Source organism: Onychostruthus taczanowskii, unplaced genomic scaffold, assembly GCF_017590055.1.
Source record: "Onychostruthus taczanowskii isolate IOZ18803 unplaced genomic scaffold, ASM1759005v1 scaffold68, whole genome shotgun sequence".
Taxonomy (NCBI): domain Eukaryota; kingdom Metazoa; phylum Chordata; class Aves; order Passeriformes; family Passeridae; genus Onychostruthus; species Onychostruthus taczanowskii.
Genome location: NW_024504566.1, coordinates 105,337 through 117,823, shown reverse-complemented (window position 1 = coordinate 117,823; position 12,487 = coordinate 105,337). Strand labels below are relative to the sequence as shown.

Genomic DNA, 12,487 nt, shown 5'->3' with positions numbered 1-12,487 from the left:
CTGCAGCACAAGGGGATGTTACTCCATCAGTTCATCCCATTAATTCTATATTCTCTTTAATGGCTTTGTTTGTCTTTTGATTAGGTAATGTCTTTATGTATGTCCTAGACAGTGCTTGATGGATAATTATAATCACTGTTTCCCATCCAACAGCAGTAGAGAACTGAAATTTCTTGGGAGAATGCCTCTTCTTATGACAGGTCTCTAGACTTATTTTGTACACACACAAGTTTCAGTTCAATCTAGTCAGTTTGGGTGTTGAACTGAACTGGCCTGAACCTCTGGATCCTTAGAGGTTCATCTATCACTGAATAATGCAGCTGGACAGAGAGAAACAGTTGAATAGAGGACAATATGCCAACTGTTCCTTCATTTATTCCTGCCATATTAAGTTGATAGAGTGGAGCTAATCCATCTGCCCACAATTTATTCCCTAGCAATAATATGTAGTTTCCCTATTTCATGAGCTCACTCTTTGACTAATTTTATTAGAAGTCCTTCCATAGCATCATTTTTAATCACTTTTCACTCATTTTTAGTAATGTATAAAATAGTAGAAAAAGATGGACTAAAGAAACATGGAAGGATTTAATGAGAAACTCGGATCAGCTTAAACAGAACCAGATGCAATAAAGTTCAGTCAGTGAGCCTACAAAGACCAACAGAAAAGCACTCTAAATTAGCTCTTTCACATGAAGCTTTATTCTGTCATGTCTCAAGTGCAGTCAAAAGGAGTGAGACAGCCCTGGCAGCACCATGAGAGGAGGCAGGGCTGCAGTGCCTGCAGGAGGTGGCTGGGTGACCTGCCAGGCTGATGGGCAGTGCTGGCCAAGAGACCGCAGGGTCAGAGCTGACGGGTGGAGGGGTCTCACGCCTTTACCAAGGACGCTCTGTGGGGTTTATCTCATCCACTAGTTCTCAGCCATGCCTGAGTTCTGGATGTTAAAAAATATGCAGGATTTTGGCTACATATTGCTTGTATGCAACACTGAAACAAATTCCTATGATCTTAGTTACATTCCTCTTGTTATTTAGTTTAAAACAGTCTGATACACTGATCCTTTATTAGAATGGTAGGGGTAGTCTTCAGTGATTTGGGCTAGGTACAATTTCAGAAATAAGTACTGAAGAAGAAATTGCCTGGTTTTCAGCATTGAGACCATTGATTGTTAGGGGTTTTCATACAAATGCAAGAAGGTATTTTACTGAGTAAAAAAATAAGGTATTTTACTGACTGTAGAGCCTGTATGGGGCATTCTGGGTGGGAGTTTCCAAAGCACTCAATTCATTAACATAAGTCTACTTCCACCAAAAAATTATGTTTTTAGCCACAGCTGTGAATGAACAGAGTTGGATTATTCCTTAAAAATACTGAAAAGCCTTCCTTTCTGTTTAAAAATGCCTACTTGATCTGATAGGTAGCAGCAGGTGTAGATGTTAAAAGTAACTTTATTTTTGTTATGGTGCTTTGTCGCTGCTGGAGCACCAACTGTTAAAATGAACAGATGGACATTTTTTTCCTTAATGATATGACTTCTCCCAGGAAAGTCAAGGGCTTCTTACCTTCTTTCCTTTTGCTGCAGTTTCAGAGTAATCAGTTTTCATTAAGGTGGAGATGGTGAAAAAGGTACACCAGTGATTAAAAATCCATTAATAGTTAAATTAGATTCCTTAATTTGAAGCATTACTGCATCTACAGTGGTCTTCACTGTATGACATTCATCCCACATCATCATGCATGAGTGTGGGTCAGCTTTATAATGCTTTGTTCATCTCTCTCTCTGTCTCTACCTGTGTAATTTTGAAACTGGTTATGATGTTTTTTTGACTATTCATGTATGCCTGAGTAAAAATATGTATGTATATGGATATGCATAAGTAAATAATTGAGAGGAAATTTAGTTATATGTAATTCAAAGGTGAACTAAAAACCAAAATTCTTATTAAATTAGGCACCCAGACTATAAATAAATGAAATACCATGAACTAATAGCCCCGAATAACTTGAAGGCAGTAATTGAGAAAACTCAGTAGTGTAACAGGCTTGAAAATCTGTTACATCTCTTAAATACTAAAACATTATGAAGAATCAGGTTCAGTATAGTGTGATCTGAAAGAGACAAGGAAATTGTCACTTCACATAAGTAGATGGACTCCAGTAATGTTCACTCTCCAAGTATCAACTGATGTTGTTTGAAAGATATATAGATGTACAGAAGAAAGCTTTATTCCTCTTTTATTTGCTAGTGTCCAGAAAATCTTCCATAAAGATAAAAGAAAGTTTATTGAAAAGCCACACTGATCTTATAGTCAATCCTAATGTGCACTAACAAATGTAATGGAAGGGAATTTTTCTTTTGATTCTAATCCAGAAATTACAAGGGCCTTTTTATGTTTCCCTTCTAAGAATGAACGTTTGCATGAAGAACAGACACAGAGCAAAACTATCATTTAAGTTTACATATCTGGCTCTCATCTTTGCCATGGGTGATCTTTTGTAAACATACTTAAGATCACAAGATGTTTCATCTTTGGGCAAGGAAAGAAGGATGTCATGTCACCACAGCACCTGAAGAAAACAATAAAAAAATCTACATGCTTGTAGAAAAACCTTCAGTGTGCCACATATTTATGGAGCTGCAGTAAATCTGTAGCTGCCACCGATTCATTTTGCATATTATATTAAGTATGTCAATGATGGTAAAGGATTGGTCTCCTACAAAGGTAAAAATGAAACAAATAAGTCTTGTTCAGGGATCCACAATCTCTCATGACATGACAGTTTAGATGTGAATAGCAAATTAAATGCAAGCAGTGTCCTTTACTTTGAAAATACAACAAAGTCAAAGGGAATCAGTTACATAGTTCCCTGCATGTTGGTTGTAATTAGCAGAAAACCAGCCACACAAAATTTTTGTTAATGGTATTGCCCAATAAATGTGATTAAAATAAAATTCTATTTGCTTAAACACATACTCTGGGCAGAATGAACAAGAAAATCCCTGTTATTTTGTGGCACTATGTTGAGGACAATAGCAGCACATTCAGGAATTTGGGGCTCTCTTGTGAAGTCCTGTGCAAATTGTTTTACTGTAAGGTAGGAACTTTGTGATGTTAATGTTAGTTGAAGTTATACTGTCAAATAGCTGTACAGTGTGTCCAGACCCAGACTCCAAAACACAGTTCAATACTAGAAGATACTGTGCCATTCATTTTGTCATAACATCTTTCCCTAGTCAGAGAGATTAAGCAGAGAACAGGACAACCCACACATAACCACTGTTTTGTTGCTTATTTATGCACAAATACTACCATAAACCTCTGAAGTCACTGGGAACATTTATTTTATTTTATTTTTTTTTCACCACCGTGGACTTCAATGAGATCAGAATAATTGTGATACAACTACTTCATCTTGCCTTTTGATTGCATAATCAAGAACCACCAGTATTTACAAAATTCCAAGATGTGTTCATATTGCTGTGTGTTCATATTACTGTGTGCAGTGGCACATTTTCTGCTGTCAGTACCTTGACTCTATTAGGACTTAATTGTCTTTTGCTCATTGGTGCAATTTAGGCACAGCATCCTAGATGTTGCATAATTTCATGGCAGCAGTGAATGATACTATGTAACAGTTGTGAAATTAATTTTAGTACCATTTTAGCAAATAGATTTTTTTTTTCCTTTAAGCACCTGTATCTCCTGAAGCTATTTTGGGGCATTTCATCACAGAAATGAATCCCATATGGCTACAAATAGGCATACAAAATTCCTAAGGGCAAATAGGTAGAGATTATATCATATGTAGAGACAATGTGATGTTACATGAAAGGTACGTATGTTTGCCTTAAGAAATTTTCTTGTATCTTTAGCAAATGTAGTATCTTGTATGTTTACTGTGGGTTGGGATAATTTATTGCAAAACCTTTGTCTGAATGGAAAAAGGATTCCAAATTTCATATTAAACTACATATTGAAGAGCTAAGGATGAACTAATTGTGAAACTACCCCAAATAACTTTTTTACTCTTGAAGAAGATTTCAAGATGGTGTGAATGGGCCCAGTGCTATCATTTTCACAGATTCTATTTATTTCAGGACTGTGGTTCCAAAATTCGCCCAGAGGAGTCCTGTGGCTTGCAACCTCTCTCTCATGAATACCTCTCAGCAATTTCACAAACAGTGTTTAAGACCTGTGAAGCTGGAGACACAAAAGGTTTGTACTTTATCCCCCTTTTTTTCTGAAAATTAACTTATGCACCTCATCAAAGAAAAACTAGAAACAATGTTAACTCTTTGCTATGGACATGCACCAACCTACACACAATAAATTGAACTAATCATTCCAAATTTGTAGCAGCCAAATGGTATACTAGTCCTGGCAATGAAGAATGGCAAATGGCAAATTCCCTGCTAAAGCACTAGTATTTCTTAAGTTAAGTTTTCAGGGAAGCCAAGCAATGTCATTTCCCCTCAGAATTATTAAAAAAATTCTGCAGAAGTAGGTGTCATACGCTGTCCTCGAGCTATGTACAGAAGCTGAGGGGGAGCAGCAGAGATAAAGACATTACCTTACTTCTTCTGACATTATTTCTAGTGAAATTTAGAAGGTTGCTTTGTAGTTCAGTACAACCAGGATTTCATGACTCATTTCTAATCCTTTGATATAGAGCAGAGACAGTAATTCAGGGTCCAACCAAACACTGAAGTAACTTTCTCCTCTCCTAGTCACCTTGGAACTGTTCTTTAGGGGAAGCTCAACACCTTATCAAATATACACTTAATTTATACATTTTCTCTCTCTCTTTCTCTGTCCCTCTTATAATCAATAAACGCAATTTGGAATATACAACAGAGGAAGCGTCTTTCCTTCATGTTTACATCACGGAATGAACCTACGATTTATCTTTTTTCTTTCAGAAGTTCTCCTTGAATCATATCTGGTTTGAACCAGGCTATCATATCAAAATTAGCTCTTTGTTCAATATTGTTGCATTGCCAATAATACAGAAGTCAGCAAACATTAGCTGTGTGTTTGGCTTCTCAGAGGAAAAGAGAGGAAGAGAACTAAAAGAGACCATGAGAACCCAACTTGTGCTAAATTCCTGCAGGTGAATCAGGTTACTGCAGTCTATAGAAATGTGGTTTGTAGCAGTAACAAAATCTGGTGTGTAAGATATCACAGATTCACTTCTAATTTTCTGTTGCTATGACACATATGTTTTAATGATGTCCCACTTTCCATTCTTCTTACAACTGTATCCAGTTTAAAATAATTCTGTGTGATATCTCTCTGCATTCAACAGCTGTCTGGATTTGGGTCTAGCAGAGACCTAAATTGATGTCCAACTAAATGAATGTGGCATTTGGTTGCAAGGAATAAATCTCAATTTGGACATAAGTCCGTAGGCCTAAGGCTATTTATTCTGTAGAAAGTCATGTCCTTTTAAACATAGTTGTTGCTTTTGCATTTTTTTCATAAATACAGCTAGAACAAAAAGAAAAATACTTCCGTAGACTATTCACAGAGAAAAAGCTTTTTGAAGATCTTAGGGTACCAAATAAACACCAAATATAAAAGGAAAGCAGTCATAAATCAACTAATTAGCATCAGGGTAGGTTAAATATTTAGATTTTGAATTACCAAGCTAAAATTGTGATGATTGTTTGGCACTATAGAAAAACTTTGATTTTAAATTTGAAAGCAAAATATATTTAATTGTGGCTATGACAATGTAAAAGGATAAATAAAAATGAAAGAGGCAGAAAGAAAAAGCAAAATTATCATATTAAGTATACAGCCATTATTGGTTAAAACTTTCAATTTTAGGCTAATATTTTTTAAAGGGAAAGTAAGCAATCCTAATTATTTTGAGAGCATATTCCTTTTCATGCCATTTTAGGAGAACAGATTTAGGGAGTACTGGCAATGTTTAATCTCGTATCTTAAGCAGAAGATTTATGTACACAACTGATAACGACTCTAATGAGCCAAAATCCAGCTTTCACCCTTCCTGTGGAAACCTCCTACTTACAGGTTTTCATAAAAGTTTGATGATGCCAATTTTTAGTTTGTGAGGAAACTAACAGTGTGTTTCTCTTGCTCTCATTCACTTAACTGTTGGTAGACTTGCCCTTGCCTGGTAGAACCAGTGTAAATGCTTTTGCCTGAAGCACCACAAAATGCTGCCTGATTGAAATGGTGCTGAAAGCTGCATTATGTGCTGCTTACTTATATAAGTGAAGAAAGAGCAACTTAAAATTGCTATAGAAAATAAGCCTAATTTCCAAACTAATATTGTTTGCAATGTTTCACTTGTCTTCTTTTTTACTATGAGATTCATTTTATCTTTTAACACAGTCCTATTTTTAAAGGTTGAGAATGCATTGACCAACTGTTGGGAAATTGCAACAGGAAAAGTTCATAATAGTTGGATTTAAAATGCATACATTTTCATGCATCATTAAAAAAATTATGTTAATACAAAACCAGGAATTATTCTGTTAGCATTAAATGCTAATGCTTCCTAAAAATATGAATTTATCTCCGTATATCCATGTTCTCAAATCTTTTTACATTTGCTGCTAACCTTTAGCCTATGCCAAAAATTGATCTATGTTTTTCATTAATATACCTAGGGAGCTATTGAATATAAACCAAACTATTTAAAAGAAGGTTTTCAAAAGTTACTTATCACTTTCAGTTGCCAAAGTTTAAACTTTTATTGCTCAGATATTTTGGCTCCTCAATAGTCATTTTATATAGTTCTACTTTTCTAGTTTATTACCTTAAACAAAATCAGTTCGTAAAAGTATGGGATGTTTAAAAGAAAATTCCATAAGATGAGGAATCTCATAAGTTTTAGACATTGCCAGAGCTTTTATATATTTGGGTTGAAAGAAAAATTACAACATCAGGAAAAAAATACTGAGTTTTCATATAATTTCAAAATATAGTTCACTACCTGAAACATATCTCAGATTATTCATTAAGATCTCTACAGCTGTGGCAGGGTCTGAGTCCAGACTTCAAACCAACCAACCATTCTGTCCCTGCTCTATTAGTCAAAAGATACAAAGCAGCAAAAAGTGTTGGCATGGCACCTATTGCTGGTTTATCAGAGACCTGGCACTTTTTGATTTCCTCATGAGACTGCTGTGGAGCTGGGAATGACCATTCAGTCATGGATTGCAACGTGGGAGCCAACAGCAAGATCCACAAGTGGCAATGGAAATCTTGGCAGGTCAATGTATTCGTGGCCCCAGTGGTAGCCAGGAGGCCACAGCCTGGAACAAGGGACCTCAAAGCCAAGGGAGGGTCAGCATGAATAAGGGACTCACAACAGCCAGCACTGAGAGGCTACAGTAAGAGAAATTGTCTGAATTCAGCCTCTGGTGTCCCAGCTGAGGAGGGTATTCATTTGGAAGAGAGCTCCCTTCTCCAGCACCTGATTATCCCCTTTGTAACTTCAGATAAAGATTTAATTTAACCCTTTGATAAAAATTCTACATAGGATCTTTCTTAGGGACCAAAGTTCAGATCTCTTTTCACACAAAAATTACCAGGTTACAAGCATGCTATTTTCCTGTTCTAATGAGTTTTGAACTTTAAAGTGGTCCTTAGCTGAGTGGGGAATATTTCCCCTAACAGGTGCATCATTAGGATGCAGAAAATGCAAGTTTGAAACTCCTGTGAGCAAGAAGCATGGGGTATCTCTATCTTCCTGCTTGCACCCTCCCACCATGGTCCCGAGTGTCCCTCCTTCCTCTGTCCATGCTGTGAAATGGGCTGTTGCTCAGCACAGCCTCCACGAGGCACCCGTGCCCATGGGAGCAGGGCAAGCTGGGTTATTCTCACTGAACCACAGCGTGCTCAAAGCCAGTGTCCAGGGTTTGTTTAGCTTCAGTCTGCTATAATTTTCTTCAAATCATCTACAAGTGCATCTGAGGGTGGTGTATGTTCTGTACAGGGCAGAAATAGGGGCAGCTGTGCAGAGCACCCAGAAACTGGTATTGCATGGTTGTGGCACTGTGGGATGTATTTGTCCCTTAGATGTACCTGTGCAGGCTCCCATACAAAAAAAAAATTCTTGATGATTTTATTTAGAAGGACTTCTTTATCTGCTAAGATTACTCACCCTGCTACTTACCTAGTCACTTGGACTTTTGCCTAAGTGAAAGCACAGGCTGCCTCCCTGGAAATTCTCTTGCTCCTGAGGTAGCAGCTGACTCTCTCAAGGCCACAGGGATCCTCCAGGGTTTCTTCACTGAGCCTTCCCCTCGGGCCCTGGCCAGGTGAAATGTCAAAAGGCAGCCTTGTGTTTCTTTGCTGTGGCTTCCTGTCCATCAGACGCAGCTGGCTGAGCTGCTGCCTGGTAGCAGTGGTGGGGACAGACTCTAAGGCCAGCTCCAATCTCCAAGTATTTGATTTTGGGGCTGTTTTCTGGGCTGTGGTGAGAAGCCCAACTGTGGTAGAAAGGCCTGGTAGCACTGACACAAGGACCTTAGGCCTCTGCACTCTTCTTTGTGTAATGCCTTTAATATGAACAAAAGAAGGTTTTGCTGGCAGTTATGTAGGCACTGGGAGATACTGTCAGCACTGTGTATTTATAAGATCTAGAAAAATAGTTTCTTTTGTTCATTCAAATACGAAGGCAACTGAAAAGTTTTCTGTCTTCCTTCAGAAATTAAATCCTGCAAGCTTCTAGTAGGATTTTGCAAAGGAATAGTTTTAGAAAATCAAAATAACAAAATCATTTAACCTTAGATAAAGGATTACTAAAACTCACTGATCACTTTGTGCTCATAATCTTCAAAATCATTTTTGTAAATAAGATCAAGCTCTAATAAATCACATGTGTTATTAATTTCACTTTACTGTCATCTTCTGAAATGTATTTGTGTAGTCTGGGACAGTCCTCTGAATTCTCACAAATTAGCAGAAAATTAGTGTTTTGGAAGGAAAGTCTTAATCTTGCTTCATTTTTATATCAATTGCTCTCAACCATACATCCAACTTTTAGATGTTTCACTGTAGATGAGAATTAATATTTCAGAATAAAAATAAATATTTTCTTTTTGCGTTCATCCTCCTCACCCATTTTGTCTTTCTCATATCCCTTCAGTTGCAAAAGGACAAGCTGCTACAAGAAAGGCAACATGGAGTGAGAAATGAACCCCTAAATGGCTGTCAAATTTGAGCATTTGCAGCTCTTTCAGGGAAAGGAAAAAAACTCCCACCCTAACTAAATGAAAAGGGCATAACACAGTGACAGGAAATAATCTCTTCAAAGGGCTGGAGGGCATTTAATTTAGGGGAAACTCCCTTATGATTTTTTTTACTCATACATGAGTAAAATATCCAAAAATATCTTACTTCCTGTGTAATAAAACTACTCAGAAGAATACAGAGGAGGTGCTGACATTCATTGCTGTTTTCCAGGGCAATGGATTGTCCCTTGCCTCAGCTGCTCTGACAACAGGACCTGTGACTGGAGAGCAATAACTTGGCAGCCCCACGGCTGCCGATACTCTGTGCTGGCCAAGCCCGAGCTCCAGCGCTGCATGGAGGGCAGAAGGGTATGTACCAGGCTTTACATTTTAATTCATTCTTATTTACCTGGGTATTTAGTGTCCTGAAGCTTTCAAAACATTTTTAAGATTGATATGTGACAAAAATCCCTTTTTAACTAGAGATATATTTGGGTGAAAAGTTCACAGGGATGAAAACCAACCATAGTCCTAATGTAGCCTCATATGCAGGCACAGTTGTGTGCTGCTGTTTCACAGAGGATGTTAGGTCACACCACTGGAGTTTCAAGACCCAAGGTGTGTGTGATTACCAGTCAGACCTGCAGAGAGTACACAAGGATGGCAAATGGAGGACGTATTTTCGTTGTTGTTACAGTTTTGTCTCACATGCAAGTTGGTTTTCTTCTGCTGCATACCTAATGCATGGCATTGCTTGTGCACACTAATCTTACCAAGTCTTCTTGCACATTCTTTTCTTTTAGTGAAGCTTCTAAAGTGATTGCTTGGAAATACAAGGTCTCCTTAATAAGCATGCTATGACTGTTATACTGTTGAGAGAGAGCTCTGATCTGAGGCTCAGGTACCTTACTGAGGATACAAGTATCCAGAAAGTAAGTAATTAATTGTTATAAAGCTCTTTAAAGTGTATTGCCTAGGTAAGAAAATAGATACTAAAAGTGGCATTTTGATAAAATCCAAGAGCATTTCCATATAGACAAATACAAAACCAATAGTCTTTCAATTAACATTTTCTCCTTAATTTCTGATAAATTTCTTGCCCTGCACAAGGTACTTTATTATCGTTTTGCTTTATTTCTGCCTGTGGTTTTCTCTGTTACCATAGAGCTGCAGGTTACTTCTAGAATACTTTTCTAAAAAAATATTGCATTTTATGACAGAGGAGAAGCTCAATTTGCTCCTCATGTATAAAACAATCTCTTCTGGATTGACCACAGAAAAACATTATCCAAGAATTTAATTGCTTTTCTTTGGTCTTTCATCTCCATGGACATCAGGCTGCTTTGACAAGCAACCATCCTTTGGTCAGGCAATCGAAGGACAGCAGAGGAACAATATGCCACTATGGACGTGGATTACCAGGGTATTGCTGAGAGGATTTGCTGACATTTCCACATCTCAAATCTGACCACTCATATTCATGAGTGTCAAAAACGGGAGAGCATTTGTAAAGGATTTATTAAAATCAAGTGAATGAAATGAGTGTCTGTGAAGCTTAATTTCTTAATTCAAATTTCATTATGTTCTAACTCTCTGAGGTCACTGATCTATTCTAGTGTCAGATGACAGCCAGATCCTAAGTGAGCTACATTAACATCTTGAGAAAAATCTCTGTAACTAATAGCACTTTTTTCCCATTCTGCGTCTTTTACAGAAGTCTCCTGACACTGTCTGATAACCTTTGCTGCTTTGTAGAAATCTGCTGAATTACCTCTGTTACCTTTGCACAGATGTATAATGAATTGGTTTATTCTTTTAAAGTCATCACTCTAAAGCATGTTCCCCTTTTGGTATATTTCTCCTATTTCTCTCAGATGTTATTTTTGTCATAACTTTGTAATGATTTTAGTTTTATCTAGAATTTTGCAATAACATTTTTGCTTCTTCTACCAAATGAATAAATAGATCAACTCCTTTGTGTCAATACAACTCAAGAACTAAGAGAGGCTTTCTTCCTACCAAAGTCAGATGAATACAAATTGTTCCCTGCTTGGCAGAATCTTCCTGATTCTGCCTTTCATAAGTCAAACTTTGGAATTACTTTACACTGCCCAAGCAATGTAGTAGAAAAAGTGGGGTTTTTTTTCATTTGCTCACTGAAAAATACTTTTGTCTGTGTTATATAGGTTTAAGCCACCTGGACCTTTTATAAAGGAGCTGTTGAGCAGTAGGAAGACAGAATTCTTGTGAACAAATACATGTTAATTTTAAAAGAAATTTTCATAACCATCTATAAATATTTATATATTCTCAATTGTGATTTTAGTTTTGATTAATTATATACCTTGTCTCTAAGTACTACTGAGATCTCTGATGTCTCAAACTGAAGATACCATAGTTTCAGTAATAAAATTAGCAGAAGGTTTCAATGCTGGAAACAAAAGTAGATGTCAAAAATAAAAGCATGAGTGCCAAATAAAAGGGCAAAAATCATTAACCCAAGTGAGGACACTGAGGTGATCTGGAATGCTGTTTGATTTACATTGTTTGTTGAAGTTAGTTAAGAACAACAGAATTCATTCATGTGTCCACTCAAAATGGGCTCAACTAACCTGTGTGCCTCTTTAGTCAGGGATTTTGAATATTCAGCTTGTGTAGGTTTGGTCTCTGGAGTTAAAAATCCCTTACACAGGACATCTTTGCTGTTGGCATGGACAGAGGAATTGAGTGCACCCTCAGCAAGTTTGCTGGCAGCACCAAGCTGTGCTATGATGTGTTCCTGACTTGTGTTCACTTCAGCAAGTGATGAATTACAATGTAAAGTGGGTGCTGTTTTTGACTGAAATGCAGGATATGGAAGATCAAATGTGTCTTTAAGCTCAGCCTTTCTATTTTTCTCGAATGTCATAGACAATGGTAAAAGGCAGCAGATATCTCTTGATCACTAATTTCTTGTATTCCTTTGTCAATGTTTCTGAAATATATTTATGGTCACCCAAACAGAGCACTTCTTTCCTACCTGCAACATAATTAAGCCTTCAAAAATGCTTTCTAATTTCCTTTCTAACTCCAGGCTGCTTTTATTTCTTATATTAAAATTGATTTGTTTTCCAAAGCTCATCTGAGCTTTATAATCTTTCTCGGTAACCGAAATCCATTTCCCTGGCTATGAGTTACAATTGATTTCACATCATCATTAACTGCTATTTTTGATTGTGTGCATAAAAAAACTGTTTGAACTAAGTTGTTTCTGTGTGTTTTGGTTTAACCTGGCA

At 37.1% G+C, this 12,487-nt stretch overlaps 1 protein-coding gene across 5 annotated transcripts in view; it reads left to right on the top strand.

Annotated features, from left to right (window-relative positions):
- CPED1 (cadherin like and PC-esterase domain containing 1) overlaps positions 1-12,487 on the top strand; it is a 144,661-nt gene that overhangs the window by 116,894 nt on the left and 15,280 nt on the right. For 4 of the 5 annotated variants that reach the window (XM_041421015.1, XM_041421016.1, XM_041421013.1 and 1 more), the window contains 2 exons: positions 4,101-4,218; positions 9,445-9,581. In XM_041421015.1, coding sequence (XP_041276949.1) covers positions 4,101-4,218; positions 9,445-9,581 — 255 coding nt within the window. Of the gene's footprint in view, positions 1-4,100; positions 4,219-9,444; positions 9,582-10,015; positions 10,143-12,487 lie in introns of those variants that run through there. The other variant, XM_041421017.1, reaches the window with a different exon arrangement.